The 18,520-nt window shown below is 45.2% G+C and overlaps 2 protein-coding genes and 1 long non-coding RNA gene across 3 annotated transcripts; 2 read left to right on the top strand and 1 right to left on the bottom strand.

Annotated features, from left to right (window-relative positions):
• Positions 1-62: 62 nt before the first annotated feature.
• On the top strand, positions 63-4,294 carry cdc50c (Cdc50 family member C). The gene is made up of 7 exons (XM_089001935.1): positions 63-391; positions 529-645; positions 1,582-1,689; positions 1,761-1,851; positions 2,333-2,479; positions 2,578-2,790; positions 3,777-4,294. Exons 1-7 carry the CDS (start codon positions 197-199, stop codon positions 3,962-3,964), a joined length of 1,059 nt encoding a protein of 352 aa, XP_088858061.1. The 5' UTR covers positions 63-196; the 3' UTR covers positions 3,965-4,294.
• Positions 4,295-5,750: 1,456 nt separating this feature from the next.
• Positions 5,751-18,086, bottom strand: dcbld2 (discoidin, CUB and LCCL domain containing 2). The gene is made up of 15 exons (XM_089001934.1): positions 17,738-18,086; positions 16,284-16,508; positions 15,071-15,208; positions 14,569-14,620; positions 14,415-14,487; positions 10,533-10,666; positions 10,380-10,420; positions 10,086-10,304; positions 9,837-9,961; positions 9,122-9,269; positions 7,948-8,097; positions 7,760-7,853; positions 7,634-7,683; positions 7,417-7,545; positions 5,751-6,527 (listed from the first exon to the last, which is right to left on the bottom strand). Exons 1-15 carry the CDS (start codon positions 17,835-17,837, stop codon positions 6,187-6,189), a joined length of 2,019 nt encoding a protein of 672 aa, XP_088858060.1. The 5' UTR covers positions 17,838-18,086; the 3' UTR covers positions 5,751-6,186.
• On the top strand, positions 10,154-14,405 carry LOC148894979 (uncharacterized). Its single transcript, XR_016115697.1, has 4 exons — positions 10,154-10,291; positions 10,394-10,453; positions 10,537-10,674; positions 13,073-14,405. It is a non-coding gene; the product is annotated as an uncharacterized LOC148894979 (long non-coding RNA).
• Positions 18,087-18,520: the final 434 nt, after the last annotated feature.

Below are 18,520 nucleotides of genomic sequence, written 5' to 3'. Positions count from 1 at the left end.
GAAGAGGCGTTTTTTTTTTTTTTGTGGTTAATTATTAAGAGAATTCAACCATCTCTCGCCGCAGTGAGAGTCCTGCCATCAGATGTGTGCGCTTGTTCATCTGTGTGTCTTTTCGCGGTGCTACCACAGGAAGCAAAACAAGAAGTGAGCTCAGCCCCTGAAGCAAAGTTCCCCCCTCCCCCGCGACGTCGCCGCCATGGCCAAAGCCAAGAGCGGCGGACCGCTGGCCCGCAGACCCGACAACTCGGCCTTCAAACAGCAACGTCTGCCCGCCTGGTCGCCCATGCTGACGGCAAACACCGTCCTGCCTTTTTTCTACTTGATGGCCGTCATCTGCTTGCTGCTGGGAATTTGGCTTCTGCTGACCGTCCAAAGCGTCGAGGAAATCCGCGTGAGTCTCTCTCGTATTGATCAAACTGTGGACGCTGACGAGCTCAAGGTCTTCACGTGCCTTAAAAGCGAGAGCGTCGAGGAAGAGGTCAAAGTTCATGTGTGCGTTCTCTTCATGGCTCTTTACTTTCATCTTAGATGGACTACACAGACGGCGGCACGTGTGCACGTTGTCACGACTTGCGGAAGAATGTGAGCAACGCGGCATTGAACTGCAACTGTAAACTATATTTTCATCTGGACAGAGCCCTGAAGGTAAGGAAATGGTCTCGTTCAGCGCTCAGCGCACTTTTAGTCCACTTCACTTTCTTTATCTCATCTGCTGTACTTTGCCGATGTTGTAAATAATGTCAAACATTAACTCGGGTGGCCAAAAGACACTGTTAGAATCCCTCGTGGATTGTGACTGAAAATAATCATAAATATACATCCATCCATTTTCCAGACTGCTTTATCCTCATTAGGGTCGCGGGGGGTGCTGGAACCAACCCCAGCCGTCTTCGGTCACTAGGCACGGGGACAGCCTGAATTGGTTGCCGGCCAAACGCAGGGCACATGGAGACCAAAAAAAAACATTCCCTCCCATACTCGCGCTTACGGACAATTTCGAGTGTTCAATCAGCCTGCCATGCATGTTTTTTGGAATCTGGGAGGAATTCGGAGGACCCAAAGAAAACCCACGTGGGCCCGGACAGAACATTCAAACTCCACACAGGGAGGCCGGACCTAGTCTTGAACTTAGGACCTCTGCACTGTGAAATTGGTGTGCTAACCACTTGACTACTTTGATAGACCGGCCGACGGACCGACCCACCGACAAACCGATGGACCGACCGACGGTCAGGCAGACAGTCGGGGACCGACTGACGGACGGACGGACTGACCGACGGACCGACCGACAAACCGATGGACCAACTGGCAGACCGACCAATTGACGGACGGTCGGGCAGACAGTCGGGGACCGACTGATGGACGGACTGACTGACTGACTGACTGACGGACCGACGGATGGACTGATGGATGGACTGACGGACGGATGGACCGAACGACGAACCGACCAACGGACCGAATAAACGCAGCCACCCTGCATTATGTGGCGGACCAGTTTGCTCATAGAGACAGACACTTAGCCTGAAACATCTTTGATAGAGATTTGAGGCCAGACTAAAGTTTCTTCTTCTGTTCTGGAAGGGCGACGTTTTCTTTTACTACGGCCTCCAAAACTTCCACCAGAATCTGCGCAGATACATGGATTCCAGGGACGACGCGCAGATGGTTGGCAGGAAGACCAATTTGAAGGTGTTTTGCTTTTTTTTCAAAATGCAAGCCGATTTCATGTGAATGAATTGTCCTTTATTCCGCTGCTGCAGAAACCCAGCTCATACTGCAAGCCATTCGCCACCAATGACAAAGGGCTACCGATCGCTCCCTGCGGCGCCGTGGCCAACAGCATCTTTAATGGTAAACACACACACCATTGGATATCACCTTTTATCACTTTGCTGCTGTGAAATGTAAATTTCTCCACTGCGAGACTAATAAAGGCAAATCCAATCCAATCCAACGTACACTTGGAGGAATTTTATAATCATAATAATTCATTTCATTTATAAGCGCCTTTCAAAACTCTCATATAGACAGGATGGAGAACCCAGTCTCATGTTCTGAGCAGCGTTTGCATACCATTGTCCAATCAGATGGACTCGCTGGAGATTTGGTGCATGGATTTCGCTAGCTAACGTCATACTGTGTTCTCTCAAGAGCAAAATCGTTGTGCAATGAGTCGTAGCTGCCGTCAAGGTTGGATCATCATAAAATAAATAGTTCATAGTTTAAGGGTTGGATTGATTCAGACATAGCACTACTGAAGGCCTCGCCGCTGCCTTTCCCTATGCAGTCACTGTGTTTCTTTTAATTGGTGAAATGCCTTTCTTCCTGACAGATTCCTTCAAGTTCCAATATCTGGGCACTGGTAGTTCCGATTACCCCGTGCCTTTATGGCGCAAAGGCATCAGCTGGTACACGGACAAAAACATTAAGTACCGCAACCCGCAGATTGACAACTTGACCTTGGCTGAAGTCTTCCAAGGTGTTTTTCTTTCTTTCTCTCTTGCAATTGCACATCATGGTTACGTCGTGCTTACGAGTGTGTGTGTGTGTGTGTGTGTGTGTGTGTGAGTCCAACAGGTACGGCGCCGCCTCCTTACTGGCACAAGGCCGTTTACCAACTGCAGCCGCACGATGCCATCAACAACGGCTTCATCAACGAGGACCTCATCGTGTGGATGCGGGAGGCTGCCTTCCCCAACTTTAAGAAGCTCTACGGCATTTTGCAACGCACACAAAAACCCTTCCAAAATGGCCTCCCCAAAGGAAATTACAGTGTGGACATCGCCTACAGTATCTTTCTTGGAGAAAACATCACCATTTTAAAACCTTTGCCGGTTTCTTAACTCATTCACTGCCTTCATTCGTTGAAGGTGTAACTTATAGTCCGGTGCACCTTATCTCTGGAAAAGGTTTGAAAATACACTATTCATTGGGGGCGTGGCTTCTACTCCGGTGCGCCTTATACACTGGAAAATACGCTCGTTTTTTTGTGTTGCTTCAAATGGTATACAACAACTGTTTTTATTTATTTTTTTATATTTTTTGTAAAGCAAATATCAGATGCTTGAAGACTTTTACTCAAGTAATCTACCAAGTGAGTTTAGCTGTTAGGAAAGTCATTTTTGTGTGTGTTAATTAACTCATTCGCTGCCAGAGGAAAATGTGCAAAAATGTGTCCACTCCAGTGCCAGGGTTTTTATCATTGTCACTCCAATTGCAGGACCCACAGAATATTGAGTTTAAAGACTATATAAACATTTAATGCAGCGTTAGAAACCTTAGAGTCTCTTCTTTCATCAGGAGAAAAATAGTTAATTCCTAAGCTATATGGGTCTGGAGTTATGTGAGCTTGAAATGGGGGCATATATACAAAATACAATACATATTGGTTGATATAGCTGGAAGAAAGCACTAACATGGTCAAAAGGCAAATGCTTCCCCCTTGTGGAAGGGAAAAAAAACATTTCCAGAGGTCTAACCAGCGCTTTATCGGCACCCCAGCAAGAAAAAGAAATTCGGGAATGGCGCTCCATGTCACAGTTTTCAATTCCTGAAAGGCAGCGAATGAATGAATAATTGTCGTGATTTCAGACACATTTTCAGAACGAGTCAAGACAGAAGATTTACACTTGTTTTTAATTTCACATTTCGCAGATGAGCAAGCACTGAATAAATCCAACTTTTTTTTTTGGGGGGGGGGGAAGCAAGCTACTGAAATTTTCCACATAAACATGTCAACTTTATTTGCTGCCTTGACCCTTGACCTTTCTCTCCAGACTTCCCTGTGCAGTATTTCCGAGGGCGAAAACAAGTGGTCCTGAGCACGCTCAACTGGTTCGGTGGCCCCAATAAGTTCCTGCCCGTTGCTTACCTGATCACCAGCTGCTTGCTTCTACTGGCCGCCATCGGCCTCACCGTCGTGTGGTGGAAGTTTGGAAAAGACGGCAAAAACATGGATGACTAATCAATAGCTTGCAGGGACGACGAGTGATGGGGAAATGAAGCTTCAGAGCCTTTTTTTTTTTTTTTTTTTTGCTCCCCTCGATGGCAATATTTTAGGCCTGAAGAAAAGGCAAGTCTCCATCAAGAGGATTCAAAAAATACAAATGGTTCATGGATCAAATGTGAAGCTTTGTTTGTCCATCACTAGCAGGCATGATGTAAAACGACAACAAACAAACACAATTGAAATTAATAGCAGAAAATACTGGTCAATACACGTATTGTATTGAAGCTTAATAGATTGAGCCCGTTGACCTCACGTGAATAGAAACGAATTTCATGTCAAAACGTCTACATATTTAAGATATAAAATGTATTTTTTTTGCCCGAAATCTCTTGACACTTCAAGGATTTTTAAAGCCACCTTGAGCTGTCACCGGCAGTCAATGTTATTTTTCCCCTCCATTTACTTTCATTTGACCTTATTCACTCACTAACAAATGTGTGACTGTGTCACATCACTTTTAAAGGACAACTGACACTTCCGGACAAGTTGCGTCCATCATTTCTAAAATGACTTCTACTGAGCGCATTCTACTACCGCATATAGCGAGCTATATTTGACCTTTTAAGACTCGCGCTGAATATTCAAAAAGTCTTGTTTTCGAGTTGATGACGATTCCTGAAGTGATGTCACGGTAGGAACTGACCAAGAAAGTGACACACAATGCATTTTGGGTACTTTTTTCCATCTGAAAACACTGTGTTGATGGCACAATTAGAAGGAAAACGACATGGTGAATCGTTGTGTGTTGCAGCCAATTGCGGTAACACGCATCAAGAAGGTGAAAGTTGAAACAAATTCCCAGCGGACAAACCACGCGGCATTTCCAACGGAGCTAGAGCGGTATAGCGCCAGCCGAGGAGCTCCCCGGAGTGCGCGAATCCCCGCTTGGATAACCGCTGTCATCCTCTCAACCTGACAATGGGTAGAAAGTTGCTTGCACTGGTGAAAGAGAGCAATCGTCATAATAGTGGAGCAAATCTATCGGACAAACATTCAGCTGCTGGAACAAGGAGCTCACCGGAGTTAGCGAGGGATAACCGCTGTCATTCATACGTAAGTTCGCAACTCTTCATCTTGAAAGTTGAAGCAACGTTTTGCATGCACAACCAGTTAACAATCTGCATTGATGTTGACATCGTGTAGCTTATTATTTATTATTCATATGCCATATGCTATATGCTATATTGCTTATTCACAGAGCTTCATATGTCGTGTCCAGTTTCGTCGCTTACGGCTCAAATTGATACGGAAGGACTTCTTGAATCGATTGCAAACATTTATGCTTGCCTCATCATATTCATAACTAAATGAGTAACAACAAAGGATCTTTTTTTCCGAATCTGAACTCTCTGAAGCCATTGTTTTGATTCTGGAGCAAGGCAGTTTGTGAAGGAGAATCCTGGTGTGATGTCATGAACAAGGGGGCGGGACTTTCTGAATATCTTCAATTCCGAGCTCATTTTGTGGCAGTTTTGGGACATTTGAAGTCATTTTTATTCAGTCAGTTTTGCATTTGAGTCAAAATATCAGCCTGCGTGTTTTGGCTATTTTAGATGCTTAGAAACGTTCTTTCTGATGTCAGTTAGGAAACAAAAAAATGGTGTCGGTTAAATTTCCAATGGAGGAAAAAAAAATCATGAGTGAACTTAATGAAAATAAATCTTGAATTACAGCCACTGGATAATCAATTTGCTCAAGCACTCCCCACAATAAGTAAAAAGAGAGTAAGGCCATCCCTCTATTCATCTTTAGAAGTTTGCTTTTATTTCTCACATTAAGACTTTATTCTGCTGACTAACGACACAAACACAAAAATAGGCAACGTTTGGTCTGCGTAAGCAGCGTTGGGTGGGCTTCTCAGCATCAGCAGGATTCCAAAATAAATAGCAGTAAAAAAAAATCACTTGGGAATTCGATGAGCAGTAACACAAGTTCAAGTCACGCTTAAAGACGAAACGTACCGTGGTCCATCAAGCGAAGGTGGAATTCTGATTTCCCATCATCGCCTTTGTAACGGGGGGGGGGGGGCAATCACAGTTTGACAAGAATCACAGATTTGGAAAAACAGTAGTCGGCGCGCCGGTCTTCTGAGCCCCCTTGTGGCGCGCAAACAAACATTCATTTCTGCGCTTTCAGTGTTCCGACTGGAAAAAGCCGATCCGAGTGGCCGTGCGACATCACGCGCCCCCCTCGGCCCTGGCGGCACCGCACTGGGGCACCTGATACGTTGGGTCGCGTCCGGTGCCGCTTTTGGGGGTGTCGTAGGCCGACCGGCTGGCGTCCGTCCGTGTCGGCGGCACGGCGCCCGACGGGTGGCGGCCCATGTCCACCACGATGGGCGTGGCGTATTCCGTCCCCGAGGCGGGCAAGGGCTCGGCGTACGCGTGGTAGAGGTCCGCCGGCACGGGGGCGTCGTACAGGTCGGGGTCACTGTAACCCGGGTTGGGACCCTCGTCTGGTTTGAAGGTGGACCGGGCGCCTAATGTTGGGACGCCGCTCACCAGAGGCTGTGCGTATTCTGGACACAAATGTATGACAACAACATCGACATTGTGTAGTTGGCATCTCCACAGATATTACATATTTGGACATTTTATTTTAAAGGACAACCGACACCAGTTTTTTTTTTGTTTCCTATCTGACATCAGAAAAGCCTTTTTGAGCATCTAAAATAGCCAAAACACGCAGGCTGATATTTGTAGTCAAATGGAAAACACCAATAAAAATGACTTCAAAACGGCCACAAAACGAGCTCGGAACTGGACAGATTCAGAAAGTCCCGCCCCCTTGTTCGTGACATCACAATTGGTCACAAACTGCCTTGCTCCAGAATCAAAACAATGGCTTCAGGGAGTTCAGATTCCAAAAAGATGCTTTCTTGTTACTCATCCAGTTATGAATATGATTCAAATAGTTCTGAAGAGGAAAGCATACACGTTTGCAATCGATTAGAGAAGTCCTTCCGTATCAATTCGAGTCGTCTAGACTCCAATGTAGCGCCCAGAAAATGCCCAAGATGGCGCACAAGCTCCGCTGGGAATTTGTGTCAATTTATACCTTCTTTATGCGTGTTACCGCAATTGGCTGCGACACATAACCATTCACCATGGCGTTATTTATGTCGTTTTCCTTCCTCAAAAATTGTGTTTTCAGAATTGCATTGTGTGTCGCTTTCTCAGTCAGGGGCGTTCCCTCCGTGACGTCACGTCAGGAATCGTCATCCACTCATAAACAAGACTTTGTGAATATTCAGCGCGAGTCTTAAAATGTCAAATCTAGCGACATGCGCTGGATTGTTTGTCAAATGCGCTCAGTCGAAGTCATTTTACAAATGATGGATGCAACTTGCGCGGAGGTGTCGACACGGTTGTCCTTTAAATTACATGGTCAGTCCAACAATAAGTTACCTGCGGGTTCAGCGTACAATCTGGGTACGGCGCCCCCGGTTGTGAGCCGTCCCACCTCACTGCTGCTGTAGCGGACCTCCGCGTCCACCATTTTGGACGGCAGCAGCTGCTTCATACTTTTCCACCAATCTATAAAGGAAAATGGGACTCATTCCAAAAGGGAAGTCGTCAACGCGGGGGGCGGGGCTACATAGAAGAAGAAAAAGCAATGGCGCACCAGTTCGATTCCAGTGAGGAAGGTCATACGCTCCTTCCGAGCTCTTCTTCCTGTAAACGGACGGACATGCGGAGTCATCAAAGCAACGTTGCCGCTTTGTTTGTTTCACGACGAGCAGATACTTACCGACTCCTCCAGTGCCAAGCGCAAACCACCAGCAAGATCAGAGCTGTCAACACCATCACCAAAACAGGCACCAGAACGCCAGCCAGCGCCACTTCTGAGCAAACGAAACCAAACGATAAGATCAACCCATTCCCAGAGCAGCCATTTGCTTTTAATGACATTTTGTTGTTGTTGTTTTTTAAAGCAACCTTTTCCTGTAAGAGGCGGCATGGTGGTGTTTGTGATGTCTGGAGGTGACGTGGTCTTGCCAAATGGACGCGGACGTTTGGTGGCTGCTAGCCGAGGGGTGAAACCGTGAGGCGGAAACATCCGAGGAAGCACACCTTGACCTTGTCTCGCTGTGGACAACATCAACCATTTAGCTAGCTTATATACTTTACGTTTGTAAAACAAAACAAAAAACATTGTACAGATGCTCTCCTACTTACAAACATTCAAGTTATGAACAATGGTACATATGAACATTTTTGTAGTTACATATAATAACAATAATAATCCATTTGATTTCTAAGCGCCTTTCAAAACTCTCAAGGTCACTTTACAGTCACAGGATCGGTTTTTCTGTGGGTGAGCAGCGGCAGCCACATGCGCCAGCATTCACTCAACCCGGAAGTAAAGATAGAAAGCTCGCAAGCTAAGAGATAGTAAATAGCCAGCTGGGAAGCTAGCTAATAGATAGAAAATGGATAGAAAATAGATAGCCAGGTAGGTAGCGAGCAAAGGGATAGCAAATCCTAAAACGGTGAAGTTAAATGGACAACAACTTTAAAGTACAAATCACTACAATCAATACATCTAACTGTTTAATTTATTTTTTCATTTGATATTTCCATGACAGCTTTCCATGATGACAGGTGAGGCACTGCCTCACCTGTCATCACTGAATGCACGTCACTGATAGAGTATATATATATTATTAGATGTTTATTTTTCAGTACAAACCAATACAGGTTACTTATAGAAGCCTTCAACATAGAGTGACCTTGAGAGTTTTGAAAGGCGCTTAGAAATCAAATGGATTATTATTATTATTATTATTATTCCATACAAAAAATAGCACTGAAGCAACTTACAAACGAATTCATCTTACAAACGACCGTTCACATCATATCTCGTTTGTAAGTTGGGGAACGTCTGTATACTGAATTGCTTGCTGAACGAGCTTTGCTGGGCTAAGCGCGCACACGTGAAAGCAACACGCCAGTCGGAGGGTGAGGCTTGAGTAGCTTTGTGCTACTTCTATTGTAGCAGCTAGCTCATAACAAGCTTTGAATTGTTTGAAGTTGCATCCCAAAAAAAGGTCAAATGAATAAGGACAGACACGTGACAGCTAGCATGAAAATAAATCAAGCAAGCGTTCACCTGTTGCTAGTTGGCATCCAAGCAGCTCCAGTTTGATAGCGATCCTCTGCTGCCACCGGATTGGATGAATCCTCACGTAGCGGGCCTCCATGGGGGGGATGAAATTATTCCTCACTTCGTCCAGGTAGTTGATGTTGCCTTGGAAAACCTAAAACCATAATCAATAAACAAATAAATATATGGTTGCTAGCTAGTTGCTATCTATCTATCTTCCCTGCTAGCCAGCTAGCTGGTTATGATCTACCTGTCTCGCTAGCTAGTTATGATCTGTCTCACTAGCTAGCCGGTTATGATCTATCTGTCTCGCTAGCTAGCTGGCTGGTTACGATCTGTCTCGCTAGCTAGCCAGCTAGCTGGTTGCGATCTATCTGTCTCGCTAGCTAGCTGGCTGGTTACGATCTGTCTCGCTAGCTAGCCAGCTAGCTGGTTGCGATCTATCTGTCTCGCTAGCTAGCTAGCTGGTTATGATCTATCTGTCTCGCTAACTAGCGAGATAGTTGCTATATGAATCCATCGATGATTGAAACCACCTGGCCATCCCAGCACTCTCCACAGGGCGGCCATTTCCTAAGAAACCCTGCGTCAATACCCGTTGCTATGGAAACAGCGCAAAGTATGCGCAACCCCTGAGCCGCTCATATTTGATCCTATCAATTCATCCGGCGTGGATGGCGGCGGCGACGTTATTGATAAAGCCATTAGCCGATTGCGCTACCGTGTCTTGCGTCGAGTTGGCCTCTTTGTAGCAGAGCCAGCGTTGGCCATCGTGACTGTAGAGGACGCGATATGCCGCCACGTAGTACGGGAACTCCCTCAGCGTTGAGCCTGTGCTGGTGATGCCTTCAGGGAACAATCAAAATAATCATCATCATCATCATCATAATCATAACATAGTCATTGCTTTCACTGGATTTATAACACCAGCTAGGTGGTTCTATTAACTCATTCGTTGCCTGATCAATACCTGTAATTCTCTTCTGTCGTTTGAGGTCCACCTGCAACCACTGATGCTGGTCGCTGTGCGATGGCGCCCAGGGAAGGCCTGTTTTTTTGAGGCGAGCTCCCGACGGCGCCCACACGCTGAGCTGGCCGGCCACGTCGTCGTTCCACTCCCACACGGACGAGGCGGAGATCTGAATATCGGACACGCCGCCGGATTCCAATCCCAAGGTTCCATAGCAGCCTTCGAGCAAACAAAAGTCAAGGAAATGCTTTTCGGTGTGTCTTTTGACACGGTTAAAAGTCACGTGACACCCACCATTTGTCCTGAAGGTGAAGAGACTGTTTGACAAGGTTCCTCTACGGGGCAATAAAAAAGTGCATTAGAAGAAGGTGACAAAAAGACTTTACTACTTTCTAATCATCCATTTACGTTTACAACATTTGTATTTTTTCTTCTTTTGTTTCTTACCCAGTGGACGTGACGTTGTTGGCCAGTGCGCCCTTGTAGCGCGGGATACCTTTACTGCTAACCACGTGGATCCTGCCCCCGACGGCGTTGGAGACCACGCCGGCGTGGACGGCGGCCAAACACAGCGGAGATGACTAGATGGGTACAAATTGACTTCTCTTCACTTTTTAGCCACACTATCAAACTCATGCCCCTTATATACTAGAGTAGAATTTCAAATCAAGTGAAGAAATGCAGGAACCTACAAGCTAAATAGAGATATGGTATTTTCTTGATGACCTTATTTTCCAAAAAACTTTCCATTTCTTCCGGATGTATACGCCGGTCGATGCGCCTTATAAGTGACGTCGTGTTGAGCCGCGAGTCCATTTCCCCTTGTAGAAGAAGTAGTGCGTAACCCCGGCCTCTACTGTAGCGCCTTATAGTTGGAAATATTATCTTTGGAAACCTTTTTTCATTCATTGAAGGTGCGCCTTAGATATGGAAAAGGTTTGAAAATACACCATTCATCGCCTTATACTTCTGGAAAATACGCTAAATTGACACGGCTCAAAAAAACCCTCCATGGACATGGCAACTTTCAATCTCAATTGATTAGATTTTTTTTTTTTTAATTACAAAGGAGTTTTGGTCATTGATCAAAAATTGACAAAACATTATAACACGATTTTAAGTAAAACACACATATAAAGGTTCGCGTGGAAACACTTTTACAGAACAACAAGACCAAATAAATGATTTTTTTGTTGTCATGGCAACCAATGACAACATACCCCCCAGTTACACACACGCCTTAAAAGTTTGAAAATGCACCATTCATTGGAGGTGCGCCTTATACACCAGAAAATACGGTAATACCTAAAAATAAGCATCTATAAAATAAATCTTTGACAATTTTTTTTTTTAATTAAATTAAAAACGGAGCGCCCTTATGCTATGATTCACGCTAGGGCAGAGTTGCCGCGACGTCAGCGCTATTTGGCCAGATCTGCACCAGTGTCTCATCTCAGGTAGTGAATCAGCCCCGCTGGCCGCATTCCAATCTAAATGTGCCGCCTTCCCTGGGAACAGCTGGCATTTGTTTTTTTGTTTTTTTTTTTGGGGGGTCTTCCCGAAATGCCTGGAAAAGGTCTAGTCTAGCAGAGGAATTGAGGAGGGGCAACCTGCCCACTCACCATGCTGTTGACACATGTATTTCTTCACAGGCATGCTGCAGCCAATCAACACTTGCCCAATGACCGCTTCCAATTTCCGATGAACGCACGCACACACGCACGCACACACACATTGATCACTTCGAGCAAAGCACTGGTGCGATGTTCCCACCAAGCGTAGGCGGGATGGCCGTAAATGCGTTAGCTTCTATAAACAGTGCGTGACATCTTAGCAACAACGCACAATTTCACTATACCGATTTAGACGCAACGCCATTGGCGTGCCAAGCACACGTCAATATTTTACGGTTAGAAGAACACGTCCAAAATCCAAATGTAACACATAATTCCAATTGTAAAAGAAGACATGTCAGGTGGTATTATTTTCAGCGGTGTGGGCAGCATTTCATCAGGTGACGCACGCTCCAAATCAGGACGAGCGTTACAGAAAATTGACAGATGCTTCATTTCACACCTGATGCGGTGGATAGGCACTTCACACACCCTTCACACACCCTCCACACACCCTCCACACACCCTTCACACACCCTCCACACACCCAACTTGTCGTACACTATGAACTCATTCACTGGCAGCCGATGGGCAAAATTGTTAGCACTCCAGTGCCAGGGTTTTTGTCATTTTCACTCAAATTGCAGGATCTGCAGAATATTGACTTTTAGGACGACGTCAACATTCAAAGCAGCGCAATTCGACTCTGTTATTTCATCAGAAAAAAAGAGTTAATTCCCAAGTTAAATGGGTCTGGAGTCATCTGAGCTTGAAACGGGGGCGCCTGTACAAAATACAATACATCCATATTGATTGATATGGCACTTTAACAACAGACGAAGCTGTAACAAAGCGCTAACATGGACAAAAGGCAAATGCTGCCCCCTCGTGGGAGGGTTGCCAGAGTTCTGACCAGCGCTTTATCGGCACCCCGCGCAAGAAAAGCCCAAACAAATTTGGGAATGGCACTCCACGTCATGCTTTTCAATAAATTCGGGAATGGCAGTGAATGAGTTTGAAGTATGTTACCTTACAAGTCATTTTAGAATCTGTTGACAATAGAAAATGTGAGAAACGAAAACGACGCGGTAGTGAATTCAATAGACTGTATGTTTCGGTGTATAAAGCGCACCCAAAATCCTTCCTTTTCTTCAAAAGATGACCTTGCGCCTTCTACTCCGATGCGCCTTATACAGCGGAAAATCGGCTGAACGCAGACCTTGAAAGTGACCTGGAGCGCTTCTCCCCGCCGCCGACGCAGTGTCAATGCGTCATTCCTCCAAAGTCCGTTTAATATGATGGCGCTGGGATGCGCGCTGGCTGACGTACACGCAATCTTACACGGCCGACATCTGACATGCATCTGACTTGCAGACACGGTGAGGTGTCGTCCGCCACGTCACGCTGGGAGAAGACGCTCCAGCTGCACTGGATTAGGAGGTTCTTTCTTCTGGGCCAAAGTATTATCTCACCTCCGTTTCACCCCTCCGACCCGGACCCTCCTCTGTTCCTGAGGGACAGCAACGCCCGCCATCCCCCACCTCTCCTCACTCGGTCAAATCGTGCAGTGATGACATCATTGCGCCCCCGCCGACTCGGACGCCAAAAGGTTGACAAGGCAAAACCTCATAGGTACTTTAACAAGGACCACGAGGTCACATTGCAATGGGCTTCATTTCTCGGCATTTCTACTCAATTTTGGCCGGAAGGCTAACCAAGCATTTTGGGAGTGTATTTGGAATGCGATGAAAAGCTACGACGTGGCCTTCAAAGGTCTCTTTTCATTTCTTGAGCTTATTTGTTTGACGTTCTGACCTTTCTGAACAATCGACAAATTGCCGGTGGACCCCACAAGAAGACACATAACTACATTCAATGAGCTTCCCTGAACATTTAGCATCTGTGAGGCTAATTTAGGTTCGTGGCTAAAGTGACAGTTTGACAAGTGTCACTGGAACACACCGGAATCAAACTTTTTATTTGTCAAATATATACAATACAATGGATTATCTGAATAGTGCCTTGTGACAAAAACTTATGTTAATCAGCTAGCCGCGTTCACTCCTCACACCTTGAGCTAGCATGCTAAGGCACCTTTAGCGCTACTTTCAACATTTTTGAGCTTTTTACGACTTTTTTTCATCAGAGATCAAAGTAAACTTTTCCACATCTAAATTGTACTTAACGCGTGACAGCTGTTGCTGTATTTCACAGGTGTCAAAGTCAAGGCCCGTGGGCCAAATCTGGCCCGCCACATTATTTTGTTCGGCCCACAAAAGCAAATCAAACTTGTGAAATTCCACAATGCTTGCTAAAGTCCGAACCAACAAATTGTCTCACGCAAACCGCTATATAAACCAATCTGTATGTATCGCGTTGTATTTTGGACAGCCGCCCTCATTTCAGACCCATATAACTTGGAGATTAACTCTTTTTTTTCTGATGAAAGAAAAGAGTCTTGGGTTTCTAACGCTGTACTACTTGTTGATGTAGTCCTAAAATTCAATATTCTGTGGGTCCTGGAATTTAAGTGACAATGACAAAAACCCTGGCAGTGGAATGCTAACATTTTTGCATGTCTGGCAGTGATTTATTTTATGTATTTACTTCATTTTGCCCCCCGATGAATTTCCCCGGGACTCCATTTTTAAAATAGTTGTCGCAATCTTAGGTTGTTGGGCATTGCTAATCCGGCTTCCAAGTAGGTTTTGCTCACCTCTCTGTATCCGTTTGGGATGGTTCCGGATACCTCCTGGGTTGAAGTCAAGCATCCGGCCGGACAGTATTTGCTTGGGGGAAAAGAGACGATGGAAATGAACGTGGGAGAAAACAACTGATTTTCACCTTTATGCAAACGTGGAAGAATTTACCTAAACTCCGCCTGGGGAAAATCGCTGCCTTTGTGCAGGCAGGTGATGAGATCTAAAGGAAACAATGTCACAAGAGACTAAATGAATTTACAAGCATTCATGTCATGTCGTCTTACAAGCAATTAGCGGCTAGTGCTTTTGCCAGTGACGTTTACAGTTTGGCAACATCTCCAAGAGTCAACGCGGCTCACACGGAATTCTTCAGAAAAGTCGTGGCGTAAAATGGTTCAAAGTGACTCACTATACACCGCCGACCACAAACGCTCGCTACGGTGACACAAATTCGTGGGCGTCACCCTCGTTAGCAAGAGATATTATTTGCAGAGCAAGAATTCACTCTTAATAAATAAATAACAAACACTATTCGGAAGAGCTAACTGCCACAACTTGACTTAATGGACGCTACCACTTCCTCTTTTTGTGGCCGTGAATAAGTGACGTCGAGTAGACAATTAAGGAAAGTAAATATGAATGCAAAAACATGTTCTCCAAATGTTGTTACCTGCGTGTTCCGTGGTGGAGTAGGACAAGTAGAATCCACGGCCAGTGTGGTGGCTGCCGCTCATGAACTGAACGGTAACCTGGTTGCCGGTGGACTCTATTGGCATGTTCACCTTCACGTTTAAGCCGCAGTACTTTGCTGGAACCAGACACAAATCAGGTCGCTTGGAAAACTCATGGAATCAAATACGACACGTCAAGCAGTAAAGTAACTACATTCAATTAGCTTCTCTGAACGTTTAGCATCCGTCAGTCTAATTTTGGTTAGTGGCTAAAGTGACAGTTTGAAGCACAAAACAAGTGTCATCGGAACACACCGGAATCATCATTTAATTCGTAAAATACATGTAATATAATGGATTATCTGAATAGTGTCTTGTGACAAATACGTGTGCTAATAAGCTTCACACCTTGAGCTGGCAAGCTAAAGCCATTTTAGCGCTACTTGAACATCTTTTGAGCTTTTGACTACTTTTTTAAAGTCATGAATCATGAATAGAATATTTTGTTAACGTGCGATAGAAATCAATATATATTGTATCGAATCTACTTCATAAAAGCTAATTCATTTAATTTGTGAGTCATTATCAAATGCAGTGAGCTTGCTTCCCGAGCAAGATAGTGACGGTTACTACTTCAGTGTGACTTTTCAGACACGTCCCAACCATGATTAAAATATATGCGTACAATATATGTATTATCCGAATAGTGTCTTGTGACAAATACTTGTGTTTGTAAGCTAACTGCGTTCATACCTCACACCTTCAGCTAGCATGCTAAGGCCCTTTTAGCACTACTTGAAAATCTTTTGAGCTTTTTCCTCCTTTTTTTCAATCAAGATGAAGGTAAACTTTTCCACATCCAAATTTTACTCAACGCATAACGGTTCCTCTATTTGAATCAGTTTCACAAAAGGGTTTAAAAACACTTACCAAACCGGGACTGAGGGAACTTAACAAGTTATATTACGTTGAACAAACACACAATGATTATTTTGTGATTTTACTGTTTTATTTCGCTTTTGGGGATTGTTTTTTGATTTTATAACCATTTGAAAGCCAGTCGATCCCATGATATCAATAAAGATGTATTGTATTGTATTGTATAAGACGTTCATGTATGACAAGCGGCATCTACTAAGTGAGCTTTGAAGGCTTAAAAGGTGATTTTATATTTTCACTTTATTGCCCAAAGCGCATCATCATTCCACTTACCGATCTGGCTTCTGGCGGCTCCGACGCCGTTATAGAGGCGGAGGTAGTTGACTTGGCAGTCGCTGTCATCGATATCCAGCTCGGCGAAACGGAAACGGACCCTGTTGCCAGTTGGCACGCCGATCTCCCACTCGCAAACGCTGTCGTTGGGGTATGGCCCCGGGTAGCCAGAGGACGACAGCGTCCCGCTACTGGGGCCCAGCGTTGTGGGGCCGCAACCATCACCTGCACAAAAACAACACAACCACAAGGTGACCTTTATGTCCAGCATGTTTTTTTTGTTGCATTGGTTATTCCTAAAGGTTAACCGCCATTTTCAACAATGAGCTGTTTTTCGTTAGTGTATGTTTTATCATTAACCTTGGTTAAGTTCAGTGTTAGACCTGTTTGGAAATATGCGTCGCCTGAGGACCAGTCTTGACCTATTCTCTTTATTTCTTACGGGAAATTTTGAACTCAATTTTGAACTTTTTGCAGCTGCAAAAAAACAGCATCATCATAAGTGATACATCAAATAGTGCAATTTATGTCAACCTGTGACCTGAAAGATTATTTTCTTCTTTTTAAAAGGGGGAGCTTGAAGTGTGTTTATCCGCGTTATGCAAGAGTTTCCCGGTGGACATGATCCAGCTGAACAGGACAAAAACAAAAGGCTCTTTCCCCGCTCTGACTCACGGCAATGTTCACCAGCAGCTCGTGTTACTTTCCTCATAACTCACCACGACACATCGCGTTTAAATTAACCGCCCCCTAATGCCATTTGCCGTAATTACAAGATATATGAAATATGTATTGACGCGGTTAGACGTCGTTTGAGGTGGGATTAAAATGTCTGATGTCAAAATTGTCCACGTGTTTACAGTCATGCTCGCCCATCTCCAACTTTAAACCTGAGTTTGACTCTTCAAACTTAACTCATTTCAAACACCTGTGCCCGAAGTAGGTCGTCACATATTAAAAGAGGCCATTTGTTTTGCCGACACCCCATAAAAAGTGCAAACATGAGGAAGTGGCGTGAGTGGCGAGAGGGGAAAGGCCACAACATGCCCGACAAGTGCCGCTGTCGTATTGGCCAAGTTGCAGCCATGCTCGCTTCGAATTTGACGGATTTTTAAAAAGCATTCTTCCGTTTCACGCTTTGATACAACCGTGAAGCAAAAATGGGCATTGTACGCTCTTGTTTTGACACTTTATAGCGACGGCGGTGCGAAGACCCCAAGAGTCGCCGTCTCGAAAACACATCACGTGAACAAAACCGGTTCTCCTGGTTTTCAACGTAAGGAATGGATGGCGACAGACGCTGAAAAAACAACCGCAATTCCGTGTACGGAAATGGCCACGTTAGGACGCAGCTCAACTTTTCAATGCATTTGTAACACGTCGTGTTCGTACGTATGCCCCCTCCCCCCTTACGCCAAGGGTCACCCGATTTAGGGCAGACTTTGGCCACGCACCTTTTTGCGCCCTGCAGCCTTCCGCGGTGAGGATGATGACGAGGATCGACAGAACGAGAAGCCCCGTCGGCCCCCTGCCCACCATTACCGCTGCTCGCATAGTAGCAGCCTGCAATCCAAATGCATACTGCTCGCTTCGGGACCACCGGCCGCACACCGCTTCGATCGAAGTGCACCAAGCTGGCGGACGTTCGAGTGGAACGGAGAGGGGCTTTGTCCACCCCGGCACCCCGTTGTGTTGCGACGATCCGGTGATTCGCGACACTCACTATGGAGGTCAGTCAGTCAGTCAGTTTGCATACACGTCCACAGCACAAGCACAAGCAAGCAATGTCTTTGGGGCGACTTCCTCCATGAAAGCTCCACCCTCCCGCAACTCACTCACACCCCCGCAAGTCCAAAGGGCGAACGAATGCACCTTCGATTTATTTGGCCTAAAGACAAATACCGTTTCCTCCAAATGCCTTTCAGATAAACGTTCACAATCCCAGCTTCTAGTTTCTGGTATTTACCAGCGGCGGGCTGTCTCATCTCTGCTGGCCCAGAATATCTGAATCACAGACTAATGTGAATTATATTTTGTTCATGAATTCTTTCTAAATAATTCCAAATTGTCTTTCGGCTGGCTTTTATTGCTTTTATCCTGTTGCGCTGCTTCCAGGTGTGTGTTTTTGTATTTAAAGGACAAACGACACCATTTTTTTTGTTTCCTAACTGACGTCAGAAAAACGTTTGAGAGCATCTCAAATAGCCAAAACACGCAGGCTGATATTTTGAGTCAAA

This window comes from Hippocampus bargibanti, linkage group LG08 (assembly GCF_051943395.1).
Source record: "Hippocampus bargibanti isolate YZ-2025 linkage group LG08, ASM5194339v1, whole genome shotgun sequence".
Lineage (NCBI taxonomy): Eukaryota > Metazoa > Chordata > Actinopteri > Syngnathiformes > Syngnathidae > Hippocampus > Hippocampus bargibanti.
This window is presented reverse-complemented; position numbering and strand designations above follow the sequence as displayed.

Bases quoted from the DNA above. Each gene is read 5' to 3' on its own strand.
- cdc50c (XM_089001935.1), top strand. From the start codon at position 197: ATGGCCAAAGCCAAGAGCGGCGGACCGCTGGCCCGCAGACCCGACAAC. The intron at 1,690-1,760 runs GTGTTTTGCTTT...CCGCTGCTGCAG, and splicing joins GCAGGAAGACCAATTTGAAG to AAACCCAGCTCATACTGCAA. The intron at 1,852-2,332 runs GTAAACACACAC...TCTTCCTGACAG, and splicing joins GGCCAACAGCATCTTTAATG to ATTCCTTCAAGTTCCAATAT.
- dcbld2 (XM_089001934.1), bottom strand. From the start codon at position 17,837: ATGCGAGCAGCGGTAATGGTGGGCAGGGGGCCGACGGGGCTTCTCGTT. The intron at 15,209-16,283 runs GTAAGTGGAATG...GTCTGGTTCCAG, and splicing joins AGCCGCCAGAAGCCAGATCG to CAAAGTACTGCGGCTTAAAC. The intron at 7,546-7,633 runs GTGCGCCATTGC...TTTCCTTTATAG, and splicing joins TCCTCACTGGAATCGAACTG to ATTGGTGGAAAAGTATGAAG.